General features: G+C 42.1%; 1 protein-coding gene across 2 annotated transcripts in view; it reads right to left on the bottom strand.

Annotated features, from left to right (window-relative positions):
- Positions 1 to 21,613, bottom strand: part of COPS4 (COP9 signalosome subunit 4) — a 47,302-nt gene that overhangs the window by 7,225 nt on the left and 18,464 nt on the right. For both annotated transcript variants that reach the window (XM_049790274.1, XM_049790275.1), the window contains exons 3-8: positions 20,212 to 20,363; positions 19,393 to 19,496; positions 16,085 to 16,238; positions 15,322 to 15,472; positions 7,493 to 7,663; positions 2,672 to 2,787 (exon numbers count right to left, since the gene is read on the bottom strand). In XM_049790274.1, coding sequence (XP_049646231.1) covers positions 2,672 to 2,787; positions 7,493 to 7,663; positions 15,322 to 15,472; positions 16,085 to 16,238; positions 19,393 to 19,496; positions 20,212 to 20,363 — 848 coding nt within the window. The remainder of the gene's footprint in view (positions 1 to 2,671; positions 2,788 to 7,492; positions 7,664 to 15,321; positions 15,473 to 16,084; positions 16,239 to 19,392; positions 19,497 to 20,211; positions 20,364 to 21,613) is intronic.

Here is a 21,613-nt window from a genome sequence, read left to right as displayed (position 1 = left end):
CAGGAGTAACCCCTGAGCATCACTGAGTGTGGCCCAAAACCAAAAATAAAATAAAAAAAGAAATCAGAAACCTCTTAATTTAAACAGAAACTAAAAAACTTTTCACAAAACAGATATCAATAATTGGAACACCTAAGATTTATATTCTAGGCCCCTTTATTATGAAATATGATTATTTTTAGTTTTGAGGTCACACCCGGTGATGCTCAGGGGTTCTCCTGGCTATGTACTCAGAAATCTCTCCTGGCTTGAGGGGCCATATGGGACTCTGGGGATTAAACCAAGGTCCATCCTGGATCAGCCACATGCAAGGCAAATGCCCTACCGCTGCGCTATCACACTAGCCCCAAAATATGGCTTTTTATTTATTATTTTTTTTTTGTTTTGTTTTTGGGTCACACCCGGCAGTGCTCCTGGCTATCTGCTCAGAAATCGCTCCTGGCAGGCTCGCTTAGGGGACTGTATAGGATGCCAGGATTCGAACCACCGACCTTCTGCAAGCAAGGCAAATGCCTTACTTGGTTGGCAACCTTATTTTTCATTTTTTTCCCCTTTATTTAAACATCTTGATTTCAACTGAGCCAAATCTCGCCAAAACCACGATTGAAATTTATTTTGAGAGCCACACAGGGCATGCACTGACATAGGCTAGGAGCAGTCCTGACTCCTGGAGCGGCCACCCGGTACACAGAAGAGGCAAATTAAAAGTGTAAAGAGCCACACGTGGCTCACGAGCCACAGGTTGCCGACCACTGCCTTACCTCCATGCTATCTCTCTGGCCCCAAAATATGATTATTTCTAAAGAAAGGGACATGGATAAAACTCAAAAGATGTAGAACAGCATGCCTTGCATACACAAACCCTAAGGAGTTTGACTACCAGCACTGCATGATCAATCCAAACACTAGCAGGTCTGACCCAGTGAATCCCAAAAACCATTGACCTGAGCAGCACTGCACTGGTCAGCTTGACTACTGAACTTTCTAGCCCAGTGGTCAAAGACAATTCCAATATAGCACTATTTTAATATTCAAGTAACTTTTTTTCACTTAACTGAGTCATTTTCATATGCATTTTGTTGCAAATAATTTATTATAAATAATTTTCAGGAACCAGAGAGATAACACAGTGATAGGGCATTTTCCTTACAAGTGGCTGACCCAGGACCAATATGGTGGTTCGAATCCCGGCATCCCATATGGTCCCCCAAGCCTGCCAGGAGCGATTTCTGAGCATAGAGCCAGGAGTAATCACTGAGTGCTGCCGGGTGTGACCCATAAACCAAAAAAAAAAAAAGGAAAAAGAAATAACTACACTAACAATTACCATGACAATGTTAATGAGTGAGAGAAGTAGAATGCCTGTCTCGAATTCAGGCAGGGAGCTGGGGAGAAGGAAGATGGGGGCACTGATGATGGGACTGTTGCAATGGTGAAGGGGGTGTTCTTTTTATGACTGAAACCCAACTACAAACATGCTTACAATCATAGTACTTAAATATATGATTTAAAAATATAATTTAAAAAATTTTTCGGGGCCGGGCGGTGGCGCTAGAGGTAAGGTGCCTGCCTTGCCTGCGCTAGCCTCGGACGGATCGTGGTTCGATCCCCCGGCGTCCCATATGGTCCCCCAAGCCAGGAGCGACTTCTGAGCGCATAGCCAGGAGTAACCCCTGAGCATCACCGGGTGTGGCCCAAAAACCAAAAAAAAAAAAAAAAAAAAAAAAAATTCAAAATATAATTTAAAAATATAATATAAAATCAGCCCCATTTTGCAGGTGAGAAAACAGAGACCAGAGATGAATACATCTGGCCATAGACAGGGCTGGTGAATGAGCCACCTCCCCAGCATAAGGCCACACCTTGTCTTCCAGCCCTGCCATGACTTCAGACCTTGGGTCCTTTCGTTCCCACCAACTGTCTGAAAATCACTCCCCAGATGGGGAAAAAGGCTCAGCGCCACGAATCACCCAGGTCTGCACCACTGCTAGGTGCTGGCCCCTATAGCCAGAGCCCTCAATTCAGAGTCACATTCTGTAATGCTGAGGTGTGTGTGCCTTCATTCTGTACCTGAATCTCAAGGGGGGTTGGTATGGGAAGCTGGGAATTCTTCCGGGGGTTCTCCCACCCCCTGCCTTCCAATAAGAGAGATTCAAGGCTCACATGTCCAGTGTCTGCTTGTCTCTGGACTCATCAGCAGCAGAAGGAGGGGGAGCCAGTGGCCGCTGGAAGGGCAGGGCGGAGGCGAAGGAAAAAGGAGTTTATTGCTTGTGTTTGTTGCAAAGTAGAGATTGAGCTCAGGGCCTCACACGTTTCTTTTGGTTTTTTTTTTGGTTTTTTTTTTTGGTTTTTGGGCCACACCCGGTGACGCTCAGGGGTTACTCCTGGCTATGCGCTCAGAAGTCGCTCCTGGCTTGGGGGACCATATGGGACGCCCGGGGATCGAACCGCGGTCCGTCCAAGGCTAGCGCAGGCAAGGCAGGCACCTTACCTTTAGCGCCACCGCCCGGCCCCTTCTTTTGTTTTTTAACCTTAGTGAGTAGGAGTGGCATGTAGTGGCAGCAATTGAATATGGAGAACCTGCCTGTAGACCAGTAACTCAAACCCATTCAGCCTTCTCCCCTAATTTCCCTTGTTTTGCTATTGTTTTGTACTGGAAGTAAGAAAATACCTTTGCTGCAGGGATTTCCAAAAGAGCTCCAAGTTCTTCAAAGGTAATATTATTATATAATTTGCTTGCAGATAGCAAATTGTGTTCAATAACAGCTCTGTCCAAAATGCTAGAACCTTAAATAAATATACATACAAGTTATGTTTAAAATTCATTTTATACTGTTAGATGGTTCTTTAGATCCTGAAATTTCTAGATACACAAAAATTCATAATCATCATATCTTTTATAAAAAAACTGGAGTAACCAAGTATTTTAATCATTAATAAAATACATAAATATACATATCACATGTATTTGAAGCAATAGGTTTATAAGAATTTATAAGAAGCAACAGGTAATTAATTACTGACTAGCTGAATAGATTTAACATTTTGTATTTAGGGTTTTGCACCCTGTCCAAGCTAATGGATATATTCATGTTCTTTACTATAAGATATATTAGTAAGCAGCAACAAAATATCATGAAAGCTGTTCTGCAAACTTAATAAAGTTTGACAATTGACTCATTGTTATTGAATACATTAAGCAGTCATCTCTCTGTTCTTGTAGATATTCATTCAAGCAACACTTTACTCTGAGATAAAGTGAGAAATTTCCAGAAAGTTAAGCACTAGAGCATCCTGCACCTGTAAGTGAGGTAACACAAGCCTAAGGATGTCCTACCTAGACCTAAGGTCTTATCCTCAAGGTATCAAGACTTCTGGACAGAAAGATGGGATCTAAGTGGTAGCTTTTCTTATCTTTTCTTTTTCAAGGAAGGAAGAAAATAAAGGAGGAGAGGAAAAGCAGAGGAATAGGGAGAGAAAGAGAACAACTGGTACCTTCTTAAAGGACAATTAAATTAAACATATAATCTCTCTACTGATATGATTTAAACTCAAGACCCACTCAAGAGAGTGGGTGAAGAACACAGTCCTAAACGGACAGACCAATAGCATGGTCCACTTTGTGACTCAGAAGTCAGTGCAAGCTGAAGGGAAACGAAGCACCAGAATTTTAAAGAAAGGGTCTTTCAGCCACCCCAGGTAGGTTTCACCTAGCCACACAGTCCCAAGAAACTAAGGCAACAGACAGACTGGCAGCAGGGTCCTCCTTTGACTCAGAAGAGTCATATTTCAAGTCAGTATGTCCAATAAAAAGTGTGGCCACACATTTCTTATACTCAATGTGCCAGACTACAATACTTTTACTTAAAAGCACAACTGGAGGGCCCGGAGAGATAGCACAGCGGCGTTTGCCTTGCAAGCAGCCAATCCAGGACCAAAGGTGGTTGGTTCGAATCCCGGTGTCCCATATGGTCCCCCGTGCCTGCCAGGAGCTATTTCTGAGCAGACAGCCAGGAGTATCCCCTGAGCACCGCCAGGTGTGGCCCAAAAACCAAAAAAAAAAAAAAAGCACAACTGAACTGCAAAGATCACAATGGGAAAGCAATGCAGAACCCCATCAACACTTAGTGAAAGAGGACAGTAGTTCTGAAGACTCAATTAGTATCAGCTATCTATATAGCCTCTCAGATTAGGAGTTTAGAGAGGAAATTAAGAGGATGTTCAAAGAACTCAAAGAAACCATTTGAGTAAAAATGAGGATATTTTAAAGAGAAATGACAGAACTGGAAAAACTTGGTAGGCAAAATGAAAAACTAATTGAGAGACTTCACGAGCAAAGTAACAGTTGCTAAGAACAGAATAAGTGAGCTCAAAGATAAGCTGCATAACACCTCCAGACAATAGCAGAAGATGAAAGAGTCTTAAAATAAACAAAGAAAACATGAAAATAATCCACAAAATAAGCAGACAACATAGAATTTTTGGTTAAATTCAACAGAAACAATAAAAGAATCATTGAGATCCCAAAGAGTCACAAACAAAACCCCTATGAAGAAGCAACAGTCAAGCTGGAATGATAGCACAATAAGGAGAATATTCGTCTTTAACATGGATGATCCAGATTTGATACCTATATCCCATAAGGTCCCCCGCACAACAGTCAAAGACATCACTACTGAGAGGTTCCCAGAGCTGAAGAGAGAATGCACCCACATCCTGGATGCCCAAAGAGTACTCGCTAGAAGAGATCCAAAGGCAAACAATCAAGGCACATAGTTGCAACAACAGATAGAATACTGAAAGCAGTATGATCAAAAAAGAAAATTACGGGACCAAAGCGATAGCACAGTTAGTAAGGCATTTGCCTTGCATGCAACCAACACAGGACAGACATCGGTTCAAATCTCGACATCCCATATTGTCCCCCGAGCCTGCCAGGGGTGATTTCTGAGCACAGAGCCAGGAGTAACCCCTGAGCGCTGCCAGGTGTGACCTCCCCCCGCCCCCAAAAAAAAAGAAAGAAAAGAAAATTACACACCAAGGAACATCCTTGATCTACAGCAGATCACAAGCAACCATTCAGGCCCAAAGGCTGTGGTGGGATATGGTGAAAAAGCCTCAACAAAATGGTTCGAATCCCGGCATTCCATATGGTTCCCCGAGCCTTCTGGGGGCAATTTCTGAGCGTAGAACCAGGAGTAACCCGAGTGCTGCCGGGTGTGACCCAAAACAAACAAACAAACAAACAAATAAATGGTGAAAGATGGGGCCGAAGGGGTAGCACAGTGGTAGGGCGCTTGTCTTGCATGCGACTGATCCAGGACAGACCTCGGTACGATCCCTGGCATCCCATATGGTCCCCCAAGCCAGGAGTGATTTCTGATTTCTGAGGAGTAACCCCTGAGCATTAACAGGTGTGGCCCAAAGAACCCAAGTTAAAAAAAATGTAAAAGGTGAAAGAGCTATATAAAAACTACAAAACACTGCTTCAAGATTACAGAGAGGGGCAGGAGCAATGGCACAGCGGTAGGGGGTTTGCCCTGCACACAGCTGACCCAGGACGAACTGCGGTTCAATCCCCCAAGTCAGGAATGATTTCTGAGCATGGAGCCAGGAGCAACTGGGTGTGGCCCAAAAACAAACCAACAAACAAACAAAAAGAGGCTAGAGAGACAGCCCTATGATAGGGCATCTGCCTTGCACACCATCGACCCAGGACGAACTCAGGTTTGATTCCTGGCATCTGGTATGGTCTCCTGAGCCTGCCAGGAGCAATTTCTGAGTGTAGAGCAACCCTGAATGCCACCAGGTGTGTCCCAAAAACCAAAAACAAACAAACAAAAGAAAACACTGCTTCAAGATATAAGAGGACACAAGGAAATAGAAACACTGCTGCTCATGGATTGCGAGGATTAATATCATTAAAGTGACAATACTCTCCAAAGCACTGTACAGATTTAATGCAATCCATAAGAAAACCTGTGACATTTTTTTAAAGAAATAGATCAAACACTTTTGAAATTCATATAAAACAATAACTCTACAGCTAGAGCAATCCTTGAAAAAAAAGAAGATGGGGGCCCGGAGAGATAGCACAGCAGCATTTGCCTTGCAAGCAGCCGATCCAGGACCAAAGGTGGTTGGTTTGAATCCCGGTGTCCCATATGGTCCCCCGTGCCTGCCAGGAGCTATTTCTGAGCAGACAGCCAGGAGGAACCCCTGAGCACCGCAGGGTGTGGCCCAAAAACAAAAAAAAAAAAAAAAGAAAAAGAAAAAAAGAAGATGGGAGTAATCAGGTCCCCCAACTTACAACTATACTACAAAGCAATAATCATTAAAATAGCATGATACTGGAATAAAGACAGACCCTCAGATCAATAGAATAGATTTAAATATCCTAAGACTGACCATCAGACCAATGATAAATTAATCTTTGATAAAGGAGCAAGAAATACAAAATGGAACAAAGAAAGCCTTTTCAATAAGTGGTGTTGGAAAACTACAAACAAAAAAATGAACTCATCATTTTAATGCCATGCAAAAGAGTCAAATCAAAGTGGATCAAAGAGCTTGATATCAGATCTGAAACCATAAGCAACATAGAGGAAAACATAGTTAGAATTCTCTATGGCACGAATCTAAAGGCATCTAGCATAAATCCCACTGGCCAAGCAAGTGGAAGCAAAAATAAACAAATGGGACAACATTAAACTAAGAAGCTTCTGCACTTCAAAGGAAGTGGTACCTAGAATACAAAGACTGCCCATGTAATGGGAGAAACTATTCACCCATATCCATCTGAAAAGGGGTTAATATCTAAGATATAAACGGCACTCATAGGGGCCGGAGAGATAGCATGGAGGTATGGCTTTTGCATTTCGTGCAGAAGGTCGATGGTTCGAATCCCAGCATCCCAAATGGTCCTCCATGCCTGCCAGGAGCAATTTCTGAGCACAGAGCCAAAAGTAACCCCTGAGCACAGTCAAGTAATTAAGAATTATCATGAATAGGGCTGGAGTAATAGCACAGAAGGTAGGCACAGAAGGAAGGCATCTGCCTTGCACACCACTGACCCAGGTTTGATCCTAGGCATCCCATATGATCCCCAGAGCCTGCCAGGAGTGATTTCTGAGCACAGAACCAGGAAAAACCCTTGAGCTGCACCGATGTAGTCCAAAATACACTCCAAAAAAAGAATTATGATGACAAGGCTGGAGAGATAGAGTGGGTAAGACACTTGTTTTCACATGTGCTGACCGCGGTTTGATCCTGGACACCATATATGATCCCATAAAGTGCCATCAGAAATTCCATCAGAAGAGTAAACCCTGAATGGTTTGGACCCCGTCCTCAATACCCCCTCCTACACATACACACAAATAAAACTCACTATAGAAAATATCCCAGTATCCAAGGTTAACATCTTTTCTACTAGCATATATCTAAGTATTTATGGCCATATACTAGGAAGACATGAAGACACAATCATTACCATCAGCTGTAGTTGCTTTTTGGTGAGGCATCAGCATGGCAGCAAATTCTTGAAGTTGATTTCCTCTGATGATCCTATCCAGGTACATTTTTTCTAGAATCCCATAAGCAGCAAGTTGCTGACACCTTTCATCCTTGAAAAGAGTAGCAAGCATCCGAGAACGCTGCTGTCCTACGGAAACAAGTAAGAATCAAATAGTCTCACAATTCATTCCTTCACTAAAAAGCAATCTTCTGAGGCCAGAGCGACAGCACAGCAAGTAGGGCATTTGCCCTGCACACAGCCAACCTGGGTTCAATCCTCAGCATCCCATACAGTTCCCCAAGCCTGCCAGGCATGATTTCTAAGTGCAGTCAGGAGTAACCCCTGAACACTGCTGGATGTGACCAAATACACAAACACTCACACACATACACATACAAACAACAACAACAAAAGATTTGAAAAAAGAAAGAAAACAATCTATGACTCCAGTAATCTACTAAAGTCAATTATCTTTATTTGTGATAACTGTGTTCTACAAGGTTTGACACTATTGACAGCAACTTTGCATTTGTAAAAATGCAATTACTGCTCCTACAGAAAATATAGGGCTAGTTTCTTATGAGCCTCTGGTCACATTATTTCTGTCAAGTGAATAATATGTATGTTTTATCTGTTTCTGAATAAAGGTATCTTTCTGAATATGTACTTACTGATTCAACATTAATAACGCTTTATAAAAACAAAGAATCATAATAATCATGATACATTAAAAATGTATTTGTGGGCCGGGAAGGTGGCGCTAGAGGTAAGGTGTCTGCCTTGCAAGTGCTAGCATAGGACGGACCGCGGTTCGATCCCCCGGCGTCCCATACGGTCCCCCCAAGCCAGGGGTGATTTCTGAGTGCATAGACAGGAGTAACCCCTGAGCATCAAACGGGTGTGGCCCAAAAACCAAAAAAAAAAAATGCATTTGTATGTTGATGAAATATAAGATGAAAGTAAGAAAAGACAGGAAATTTTAGAAAAATAGTAAGGAAGAAGGAGTAGTCCTGTTAGATAATAAAACATGTTAAGCTAACAAAAGTCAAAAGGCCTGGGGCCAGAGCAGTGGCACAGGCAGTTGGGCGTTTGCCTTGCAAGTGCTAACCTAGGACAGACTGCAGTTTGATCCCCCTGTGTTCCATATGGTCCCCCAAGCCAGGAGCAATTTCTGAGCGCATAGCCAGGAGTAACCCCTGAGCGTCATCGGGTGTGCCCCCCCCCCAAAAGACAAAAAGACTAGCATTAGCCTATGAAACAGAATACTGTGTTCAAAATACTACAATGTTATTCAAATCAAGAAGGGAAAAAGAGGGGCCAAAGTGGTGGCACAAGTTTAAGGCGTCTGCCTAAAGAGCGCTAGCCTAGGACAGACCAAAGTTCGATTCCCCAGCATCCCATACAGTCCCCCAAGCCAAGAGCAATTTCAGGAGTAACCCTTGAGTGTCACTGGGTATGGCCAAAAAAAAAAAAAAAGATGGGGGGGCCGGAGAGATAGCATGGAGGTAAGGCGTTTGCCTTTCATGCAGAAGGTCATCGGTTCGAATCCCGGCGTCCCATATGGTCCCCCGTACCTGCCAGGAGCAATTTCTGAGCATGGAGCCAGGAATAACCCCTGAGCACTGCCGGGTGTGACCCAAAAACCACAAAAAAAAAAAAAAAAAAAGATGGATTATTACATCAAATGAATAACAATTTACTGATCACTCTTGACACGAATTGGATGCTGAAAGGGGATAAAGTGATATGTATGGTACTCGTTCATTAGTAATAATGCAAACCAGTGTCAAAAAGCAAAGAGACAGTGAGTGAGTGAGTGAGTGAGTGAGTGAGTGAGTGAGTGAGTGAGTGAGTGAGAGAAAGAGAAAGAGACAGAGGGAGAGAGACAGAGAGAAAGACGAGGGAGACAGAGAGAGAGAGACAGAGAGAGAGACAGAGGGAGGGAGACAGAAAAGTAATATGCCTGCCCTAGAGGCAAGCAGGGGAGGGTGGGTGGAAGGAAAACTGGGGACATTGGTGGCAGGAAACGTGCACTGGTGAAGGGTGGTGTACATTCTATGACTGAAACTCAACTATGAACAATTCTGTAACCACAGTGCTTATATAAAGTAATTATAGATCTATCTATATAGATCTATCTGTATAGAATGTGTATATATATTTATTATATATGTATTTATATATAAAGAATTCTGGGCCCGGAGAGATAGCACAGCGGCGTTTGCCTTGCAAGCAGCCGATCCAGGACCAAAGGTGGTTCGTTCGAATCCCAGTGTCCCATATGGTCCCCCGTGCCTGCCAGGAGCTATTTCTGAGCAGACAGCCAGGAGTAACCCCTGAGTACCGCCAGGTGTGGCCCAAAAATAAAAAAAATAAAAAAAGAATTCTATAGATATATATAGATATAGATATAGATATAGATACATATAAAGAATTCCGTTTTGGCCAGACTACAGCGACAAACTAGGGTTGCACATGGTTGACCCAGTCGATTCCAGCACACATATAGTCATGTGAGCCCACCAGGAGTGTACCTCCACTCAAAGATTACTCCTGGTGAGACTCAGGGAACTTTATGTGGTGCTGGGGAATCAAACCAAGTTGGCAGCATGCAAGGGAAACACTCTACACTATGTACTATTGCTGTGCCCCCAAAACTGAAATTTTTTTGTTTGCTTGTTTGTTTTGGGGCTACACCGGATAGCTGTGCTGTTTAAGCGTGGCAGCCCTGCCATTTGTAATCCCTAGCAGTGCAAGTGATTTCTGACTACACTTCAGTGAACAATGCACATAAACCACGAAAAGCAATGCCACGACGGAAAGCACCATAACTCAACAAGATGGAAAAATGGGAGAGTGTCTTGGTGAAGAAGTGCCACTCATGGCCAGAATATGGATGAGCATTCACTAGCCCCCAACGAGCACTCCAAGCACAGCATGTGCACCTCAACTCGGAGGGTGACCCATGGCAAGCATATGCTTCAGCAATGCAACTGAAAGAGAGCGCCACAACGAAGTGTGCCAGCCCCTCAGCCTGAGGATGGTCCAGCTACAAATGTACAAGAACCACAGTCAGGTGTACATGGCTGTGCCGCCCCCAGTCTCATCAATATCAACAAAGGAAAGGTAAAGTAATGAAACAAAAAATATAAGAGAATTGATTTGATTAAATCAACAACCTCAGGGTAGAAAAGTCAACAAAACCTAGAAGTTATAAATGAGAAGATTTAAGAAATAAAAAATTTGGGACCAGAGAGATAATATAGAGTGTAAGGTACTTTCCTAGCATGTAGTCAACTCAGGTTTGATCTCCTGTATCCTTTATGGTCCTCCAAGCTGGTCAGGAGTAATTACAGTCCCCAGAACCACCAGCGTGAACTCCAAGAACTGAGCGATGAGGAACCCGAAAATATTGCCAGGAGTGGTCCAAAAACAAAACTAAACTAAGATTCAAGAGAAATATCATCTATCAGATTAGTGAAGTTTTTTCTTTCCTCTTCTGCAATGATAAGGGGTTGTATAAACTCATTTGTGGTGCACCCGAAAGTAGCACACTTTGTTGTGGTACTGGAGACTCCACAGAACAGTATTGTTGGGATCAGGATCACACTTGGCATATAGGCATATAGGGAAGTGCTGGGGATCTAACACATGAGCTCAGAGATGCAAAGATATTGTATACCAAGGCTTCTTAAACTTTTCACTCATGAGTCCTTTTACCCTGAAAATATTTTACAGTACACCAATATATTAAAATGCAGACAGGATGGGTCAGAGTGACAGCCAGGGACCGGAGAGATAGCATGGAGGTAAGGTGTTTGCCTTTCATGCAGGAGGTCATCGGTTCGAATCCTGGCATCCCATATGGTCCCCCATGCCTGCCAGGAGCAATTTCTGAGCTGGAGCTAGAAATAACCCCTGAGCACTGATGGGTGTGACCCAAAAACCACACAAAACAAACAAACAAATAAACAAACAGTGACAGCGCAGCAGTAGGGCTTTTGCCTTGCATGTGGCTGACCCAGGATGGACCGAGGTTGGATCCCCAGCATCCCATATGGTCCCCCAAGCCAGGAGCGAAGTAACCCCTGAGCATCATTGGGTGTGGCCCAAAAACAAAAAATACAGCAGGTAAGGCACTTGCCTTGCACACAACTGACTTGAGTTCAATTCTTAGCACCCCAAGCCTTGCCAGGAGTGATTTAAAAGAAAAAGATAAAAAAAAAATGTATACACTATATACATTGTGAATACAATGTATTCACTGTTATAAATTATAAAGAAATATATTTTAAAGTGACCCCACATAAATTTATGGAGTGGTTTAAGACGCTAAGCTCTATACAACTAATCCAATCCCAGGGCCCCATATAATTTTTTTTTTGAGTAGGCAATGTGTGAGGCAGCAGGCACCCATGAACAGTTGCCTGGAGAGTAACACTAAAAGATAAAATAAAAGATAATACCTATTTATATCAAAAGTTTAAACTGTATGTGTTCAAAAGTTTAAACTGTATGTGAAGAATTAAACTAGGGGCTAAGCAGACAATACAGTGCCTAGGGCAGCCAACCCAGCTTCAATCTCTGGCATCCCATATGTATTCCATATGGCACCCCAGTGTATAATGCAAACCCTAGGAGTCAGCCCTGAATACTGTTGAGTATGGGCCCCCTCCCAAATATAAACCAAACCTATCAGTACAGTATTGTTTATAACTGATTAAATAAATTAAACTGGTTTAGTAAACCAAACAAATAAACAAAAAAGATGAAAAGAGTAAGCTTATGTATGTTGGCATATAAAAAAATCACAAACGGGCCAGAGCGATAGCACAGTGGTAAGGTGTTTTGCCTTACACATGGTCAACACAGGACAGACTCCGTTTTGAATCCCGGTATCCCATATGGTGCCCCGAGCCTGTCAGGAGCAACTTCTGAGCGCAGAGGCCAGGAGCAACTCCTGATTGCTGCTGGGTGTGATCCAAAAACAAAACAAAACAAAACAAAAAATTCACAAATATAGGGGCTGGAGCAATAGTGCAGCGGTAGGGTGGTTGCCTTGCATGTGGCTGACAAATGACGGATCTCAGTTCAATCCCAGGCGTCCCATATGGTCCCCAAGCCAGGAGCGATATCTGAGCGCATAGCCAGGAGTAACCCTCGAGTGTCACTGGGTGTGACACAAAAAAAACAAAATAAAAATCACAAACATCTAGAGCTACATAAAAAAAAAAAAAAAAAAAAGCACATTGTGGGGCCAGATAGCACAGTGATAGGGAGTTTGCCTTGCATCCCGTTGATTCAGGATGGACAGTGGTTCGAATCCCGCATCCCATGTGGTACCCTGAGCCTGCCAGGAGTGACCCTTGAGTGCCACCGGGTATGACCCAACCCCTCAAACAAACAAACAAAAAAGCACATAGTGGGGTCAAAGCAATAGTACAGCAGCTAGGGCATTTGCCTTGCATGCAGCCAACCCATTTCTGATTTCTGGTTTCCCAGAAATTGCAAAGAGTTTATTTCTGAACATAGAGCTAGGAGTAACCCCTGAGTGTTGCTGCCAGGCTGTGGCCCAAAAACAAAAAAAGCAAGTTGCAATTACGTACATCATGCATCCTTTGTATATTAAAAGGGGGCTACACACATATATATATATACACACATTTTATTAAAAGAAATACAACCAGGGTCGGAGAGATAGCATGGAGGTAGAGCCTTTGCCTTGCATGCAGAAGGACAGTGGTTGGAATCCCGGCATCCCATATGGTCCCCTGAGCCTGCCAGGATTTCTGAGTAGAGAGCCAGGAGTAACCCGAGTGCTGCTGGGTGTGACCCAAAAACCAAAAAAAAGAAAAAAGAAAAAAGAAATACAACAACCAGTAATAATTCCTTTACATATGCTATATAATAATTCCTTTATATATATATATATATATATATATATATATATATATACAGAATATACTTTATGTATTGGGGGCCAGAGAGATAGCATGGAGGTAAGGTGTTTGTTTGCCTTGCATGTAGAAGGTTGGTGATTCGAATCCCGGCATCCCATATGGTCCCCCGAGCCTGCCAGGAGCGATTTCTGAGTATAGAGCCAGGAGTTAGTAACCCCTGAGCACTGCCGGGTGTGACCCAAAAACCAAAAAAAAAAAAAAAAGAATATACTTTATGTATTGCATAATAATCAGTATTCAATAAAATGATATACATAGTACAAAAAGTCATTCGAGACTATTCAGTAATAAACATATTAGGGCGAGGAGACAGCTCAAAGGGCTAGATCGCATGCACTAGGAACCCCACGTTCAAGCTCCAGCCAAGCATGGCTCCCTGAGCGTAGCTGGAAGCAACCTCTAAGTGCACAGATGGGAAGCCCCATGCACTGCTGTGTGGTCCCAAAACCAAATTATAGTAATAATATCCTAGACAATTTAAAATTATCAGTATTTCCTCTCAAAACCTTTCTGGCTTTAAGTTGGATGATTTACATGCTACAATTTAGTAAACAAAAATCATTTTTGTATTTAATGAAGAAAAGGAAAAATGGGAAAACAGAGTGATAACACAATGGACAGGACATTTTCCCAGAACACTACCAATCCATGTTTGATCCCCAGCATCCCAGAAGGTCTCCCAAGCTTGCCTGGAGTGAATTCTGAAAGCAGAATTAGGAGTAACATAGGAGGGAGCGAGGGAGGGTGAGAAAAATGCCAGGTATAAAATAAAAAAGTTAAAAAAAAAAAATCCCAACAGTAATGCATTAATATATTACCAATCTTTTTACATTCTTTTTCCATTTTGTACATTTTAATTTCCATCAATGCACTTCTCAATCTGGTATCTATTTTTTCAGAATGCCTTAGGAAAAGTAAACTTCATATTACCTAATTGTTCCTATACCTGTGAGTAACAAACTGATACAATAAGTTAACAATCAATTTTAAGGTTGTCACTAAAATAAATAATAAAATGTTTAAACTACATTTGTTTTGTTTCAAGACCACACATACGAGTGTTCAGGGCAGACTCCTGGCTCTATGCTCAGGAACCGCTACGGGCATATGGGACCACTGTGGGACCATACGGAGTACTGGGAATCGAACCTAGATAGGCCTCATGAAAGGCAATCACCCTACCCATTGGAAAGGCCAGCAAGTAGGGCACTTGCCTTGCACACAGCCAGCCTGGGTAAGTCTTTATGGTTCTCTAAGCCTAACAAAAGTGATTCCCGAGCACAGAGCAAGGAGAAAACAAACTCTAAACACAATCAGGTGTGGCCCAAAAACAAAAATCTAAATAAACAAACATGCTTATAAAAAGCAATTCCTGGGGCAAGAGTAGTGGCGCAGGGAGTAAGGCATCTGCCTTGAGTGTGCTAACCTAGGACGGACAGGCATCCCATATGATGCTCCAAGCCAGGGGCGATTTCTGAGTGTAGAGCCAGGAGTAACCCCTGAGTGTTACCAGGTATAGCCCAAAAACAAACAAAAAAGCAATTCCTTACTACGTTCTATAATTTTTTTTTATTTTTATTTTTATTTTTTTGGCTTTTGGGCCACACCCGGCAGTGCTCAGGGGTTACTCCTGGCTGTCTGCTCAGAAATAGCTCCTGGCAGGCCGGGGGGGGGGGGGGGGAACCATATGGGACACCAGGATTTGAACCAACCACCTTTGGTCCTGGATCAGCTGCTTGCAAGGCAAACGCCACTGTGCTATCTCTCCGGGCCCCTACATTCTATAATTAATGAATCTTATTAAACAAAGATAAATACTTGTGAAAACATAAATTATACATTTACCTGCTGATGCTAAGATGGTACAATGCAAAGCATGTTTTAAGGCTTCTAGTCTTTCACTTTCATGAACTATTGTCTTGTAAGAAAGCTCATTGTACCTTTGTGCAGCTTCAATAAATTTTCTTCTATAATCAAGAACACGTGCATAGCATACCTACAAAGGGAAATGTTCCAATTAGGAAGAATCATTAAAAAGTAAAAGCAAAAATCTTAAAAACAGTGTACCTAATATTTATTTATTTATTTTGTTTTGTTCTGTTCTTGGGCGACACCAAGTGACACTCAGGGGTTACTCCTGGCTATGTGCTCAGAAATCGCTCTTGGCTTGGGGGACCATATGGGACGCTGGGGGATGAAACCGTGGTCCATCCTTGGTCAGCTGCATGCAAGGCAAACACCCTACCACTGTGCCACCACTCCGGCCTCAAGATTGTACCTAATATTTAACAGGATTTATCTATCACATATGCCATCAACTTAGAACAGAAGAAATTCTCCAAAAAAAAATCAATTCTAGGGTTGGAGAGATAGTATGGTGGTAGGGCATTTGCCTTGTATGCAGAAGGACGGTGGTTCAAATCCCAGCATCCCATATGGTCCCCTGAGCCTGCCAGGAGCGATTTCTGAGCATAGAGCCAGGAGTAACCCCTGAGCGCTGCTGGGTGTGACCCAAAAACCAAAAATAAAAAATAAATCAATTCTAAATGAGCTTATATGAATGAATGAATGAATGAATGAATGAATGAATGAATAACTGAGCTTATACCTTATAATGTATCTGTAATTGTTCATTGGTTGATTCATTCTGAAGCAATGATGCTCGATTTATGTAAGCCTCTGCCTGGACTGGATCGTCATCCTCCAGGTATAGCCTAGCAATTTTCAGGTAAGTCTCCAATTTATAATCTACATTGTACTGTCTAGGATAAAATAGAAAAACAGAGAATAAATATTTTAAGACACAGAAAAAAATTTCCATGCTCCTCTAAGAGCCAATAGTACTGTGGGTAGGGTGCTGGCCTTGCATGCAGCTGACCCGGGTTTGATACCCAACACTACATACGATCCCCAACCCCCACACCAAGATCGATCCCTGAACACAGAGCCAACGTAAACCCTGACTAACACCAGGTGTAACCAAAAACAACAACAAAAAATCAACAAGTAAGGCATTTACCTTGCCAACCTGGGGTCAATACCTGAGATCCCATATGGTCCCTAATACTGCCAGGAATGACCCCTGAGCACAGAACGAGGAGTAACCCCTGAGCACCACTGGGTATGGCCAAAAGAAAAAGAAAAAGAGTCCCTGAAGCCTGCCAAGAGTGATTTCTGAGCATAGAGTCAGGAGTAACCCTTGAACATCACCAGGTATAGACCAAAAATCAAAAAAAATTTACAGGGACCAGAGTGGTGGCGCAGCGGTAGGGTGTTTGCCTTGCACGCGGCTGACCAGAAGTGTGATCCTCCACCAACTTAAGCAAGCATGTGTATGAGCGCACCAACTTGGGGTGTGATCCATGAGGTCTACAAAAAAGTTTGTGTGGTGTGTGTGTGTGTGTGTGTGTGTGTGTGTGTGGCCCTGCTCATCACAACAATGTCAATACAGAAGAGGTAAGAGAGAAAGAAAATAAGAGAAGTATACAGTCAAAACACCAAGAGTACCAGGCTGAGAAACACTGCCACACACAAACTCTCTAAGGCCCTACCTAGAGTCCACTTCTCCCCTACTAGAGTCTTTCTCTTCAAATCCTGCAAAAATCCCCTCGGGTCAGAGAGATAATACAGCAGACAGGGAGTTTGCCTTCCACACAGCAGACCAGAATCAAACCTCAAAACTCCACCAGGAGTGATTCTGAGCAAAGAGTCAAGAGTAAACCTTGCACAACCCACAGACGTAACCCAAAGACCAAAAACAAACCAAAAAAGCCACTCTCCTGAAGTTAGAGAGAGAAGAAGCGCATAGGGCTGGAGCAAATGTCTTGCAAGTGAAAGGCTATGAGTCCAATTCCTAGCACTGACAGCCCTCAGCACTTCTGGGATAACCCTGGAATGTCCTATCACCACTGGGTTTGAGCATCATCACTGGACCCATCCATGTGTTGAACTGTCTAGTCCAACTGGTGTTAGTCTTCCACATAGCTGACCTAAGTTTGATTCCCAATACAGTCACCAGATCATATGGTCGCCAGATACTTGCCAGGAATGATGGAAGAGTGATCCCAGGAATTAACCTTGGCACAGCCAGATAAAGCTCCCAAACCAAGTAAAATAAAATTAAATAAAATTTAAAAAAAAACAAAAAACAAAAAACAAAGATCACACAAAGGGGGACTGGAGAGATAGCATGGAGGTAAGGCATTTGCCTTGCATGCAGAAGGATGGTGGTTTGAATCCCGGCATCCCATACGGTCCCCCGAGCCTGCCAGGAGCAATTTCTGAGCATAGAGCAAGGTGTAGCCCCTGAGCGCTGCTGGGTATTACCCAAAAACCAAACAAACAAACAAAAAAACCAACAAAAAAATTACACAAAGGACCAAGGTTCAATACACAGCACCCCATCTAGACCCTGTGCACAACTTAAAATAATCCCTAAACACAGGAGTAATCTATGTGTGTGGTCCAAGAAAAAAAAATAAAACAAAATAAAAATAATACTCTCTAACATTTCTCATAATTCCTATCTCATGACCTTATTTCTACCATTGCTTGTCTATAGTTTTTTCTCAATCCAGTAGTTATTGGTTCTTTTAAATGTAAATCAGGGGGCTCGGAGAGATAGCACAGTAGTGTTTGCCTTGCAAGCAGCTGATAGAGGACCAAAGGTGGTTGGTTCAAATCCCGGTGTTCCATATGGTCCCCCGTGCCTGCCAGGAGCTATTTCTGAGCAGACAGCCAGGAGTAACCCCTGAGCACCATCGGGTGTGGCCCAAAAACCAAAAAAAAAAAAAAAAAATGCAAATCAGGGACCAGAGTCATTGCAAAGTGGGTAGGGTCCTTGCCTTGCTTGAAGGTGACCTGGGCTCAATTCCCAGCATCCCACAGTGACCCTACCCACACCAGAAGTAATCCCTAAGCACAGCTCCAGGAATAAACCCTTAGCATTCTGAATATAGCAACCCTCTTCCACCAAAAAAGTAAACCAGGGGTCTGAGAAAGTGTACAATGAATAAGGAGCCTTGCACACAGACAACCCCGTTTGATTCTCCCGCCCATAAAATGTCTGAGGCTCACCAAGAATGATTCCTGAGTACCACCAAGTCAGGAGTAATTTCTGAGCACTGCCAGGTATATCCCCAAAACAAACCCAAAAACCTCAAAAAAGAGGGCTGGAGAACAGTAGATATAACTTGCCTGCAGCAGACTAGGGCTCAATTCCCTGCATCCTATATGGTTTGCTGAGCACTGACAAGAGTTAGACCTGATTGCAGGCCAAGAGTAACCCGAGTATCATCAGGCATGGCTCAAAAACAAACTAACAAAAAAGAAAAAAGAAGGGGCCTGAGCAATAGCACAGTCATAGGGCATTTGCCTTGCACGTGGCAGACCTGTGATGGACAGGTTTGATCCCTGGCATCCCATACGGTCCCCCGCGCCTGCCAGGAGTGATTTCTGAGCACACCACCCAGTATGGCCCAAAAACCAAAAGAAAAAAAGAAAAAAGAACATAAGATCATGTCAAAAGCCTCTACTGTAAAGCCACAACCATAAAGGCTTATGTAATTTGGCAGTCAGTACTTTCATCTTATCCCCTCTGGCCTCTCTACTCATTCTTCTCTATTTTCTCTGGTCTTCTCTTTAAGTACTTCAAACATACTATCTTAGGGAATTCATACCAGCGATACTCTACAAAATAACTTATTGAATGCTTATAACCACTCTTAATGTTTTGAAAGTTTTAATGTTTGAAAAGATAACAGACTAACAGCCATGCTAATCATCCTATTTAATGATATACTTTTTTCTTTTTACCTTCTAAAAACTTAGTTTTCTGTACTCAAGTGGAGAAAAAAAATTGAAAGTGAATAATATGTATTCTATACAGAGCCATGCAATATTCACTATTTACTATACTTTTGTCCTGTTTCCAATGGAATTCCCACCAATACTTGGGCTGCATTTCTCCAGTCTTCTTCCTTTTCATATATGGATGCAAGATGCTGTCTAATGGAAGCAACCTAGAATAATAAGTACACAAGTTAAGTTATTAGCAAGTAATTAGGTCATTTTATTATTGATAAATTATTCAAATTATTAAGCTGATAAGAAATAGTTGAAGCCCAAATTATCCCATGAATTTTGTATCACTAAAATATCAACAATGGACTGAAATAACACATTTTTGCAATGTAGAATATAATAAGAATTTAGTTTAAATATTAAATTTTGCTTTCATGTAATGCATATATAATGTTAGGGTCTTCTATATTTCAATCTAATTAATTTTACTGAATTTTAAATTGTCTAAAGATGGCTATTTATTTGGTTCATAAATTTAGCTGTAATATAAAAACTGGAGTTAAAACATTCCAATACTGATTTGACACTGTAAAATACTACTTTGGGCATTGCTTTGACAAGAATAAACTTTAATGATTATTTCCTTTAACAATTTTTAAATGTTTCCCAAAATAAATGCTATTATCTCAAGTTAAAAATAAATCATTATTCTAGGGGCCGGAGTGATAGCGCAGCAGTAGGGCATTTGCCTTGCACGTGGCTGACCCAGGGCGGACCTCAGTTTGATACACGGTGTCTCATATGGTCCCCAAGCCAGGAACCATTTCTGAGTGCAAAGTCAGGAGTAACCCATGAGCGTCACTGGGTGTGGCCCAAAAAAACCAAAACAATAAAGAAAGAAAGAAACAAAAAATCACTAATCCAGATATTTACCTGCTCCTCAAATGAAATGACTCGGGGCTGGATCTTTTCCAAAGTGAAATGATAAATTTCTTTGGCTATGCTATCAGGCAGGTTAGGTAGATGTGTGCAGAAATCAGTCAGCAACTGTCGAGAGATCACCAGACTGACATTCTCATTTACCACTTGTCAAAAAAATATAAGAGATAAGAAAACATGAGCAACTGATATCTTTTAATTAAACAATCTTTAAACTAATTATAAAAACAATTTATATCAGCACAATTTTCAATATATCATTCAAGGATTTTCGATTTCTATTTCCTTATACCCTTCATAATCACTTTCCTCAATTCAAATAATTGGGTTATACAAAGTCTAATCCAGGGGTCCTCAAACTTTTTAAACAGGGGGCCAGTTCACTGTCTCTCAGACCGTTGGAGGGTCTGACTATAGTAAAAACAAAACTTATGAATGAATTCTTATGCACACTGCATATATCTTATTTTGCAATGAAGAAACAAAACAGATACAAATACAATATGTGGCCCGTGGGCCATAGTTTGAGGACCACTGGAAGGCAGTAAGATTAGCACACTTTTCCAAGAAACAGAAATGTTGGGAAGAATTTATTTTGTTTTGTTTGGGCCTCACCCAGTGGTTCTCAAGCCTTACACCCATCTTCTTGTACTTAGGAATCTCTTCTGGCAAAGCCTTGGGAAACTGTATGTAGTGCTGGGGAACCAAACTCTGGTCAGTCGTGTTCAAGGCAAGCACCCTACCAGTTGTACTAACACTCTAGTCCTGGGGGGGGGGGGGGAGGGGGGAGTATTTTTCAGCTGAAAATTTTATATTCTTCCTCTATTAATTTTGTTAATAAAGTACAGGTCTGGGGTTGGAGAGATAGCGCAGCAGTAGAGTGTTTGCCCTGCACATAGGCAGATGGTGGTTTGAATCCTGGCATCTTATATGGTTTCCTGAGCCTGCCAGGGGGCTATTTCTGAGCACAGAGCCAGGAGTAACCCCTGAGCGCTGCTGGGTGTGACCCAAAAACAAAAACAAGCAAACAAGAAGCGTAGGTCCAGCAATCTATATTTTATTTCTATACTACTACTCCACTTATCTAGTTACAAAAAGGAGTTAAAGTAGAAACAATGAAATGATTTTCATGTAAATAAAGCAAACAGAATCAGCTTGTATCCTCCTAAAGAAACAGCAAATAGGAACTTAAATCAGTACTAGAAATATGGACACATTTCACATTTTACCAATTTATTTACAAATGTTTATGAAGCAGTATTGTATGGAGAGAGATAGGTAAGATATTTTTGTTTGGGGCCATACCCAGTGTGCTCAGGGCTTACTCTTGGTTCCTCACGAAGGAATCAATACAAAGAGGGCTTGAGGTGCCAGATGAGATGTCAGGGATTGAACC

The sequence above is a fragment of the Suncus etruscus genome, chromosome 16, assembly GCF_024139225.1.
Source record: "Suncus etruscus isolate mSunEtr1 chromosome 16, mSunEtr1.pri.cur, whole genome shotgun sequence".
In the NCBI taxonomy this organism is placed as follows: domain Eukaryota; kingdom Metazoa; phylum Chordata; class Mammalia; order Eulipotyphla; family Soricidae; genus Suncus; species Suncus etruscus.
The sequence above is the reverse complement of the archived record's forward strand: the minus strand, read 5'-3'. Positions and strand labels throughout refer to the sequence as shown.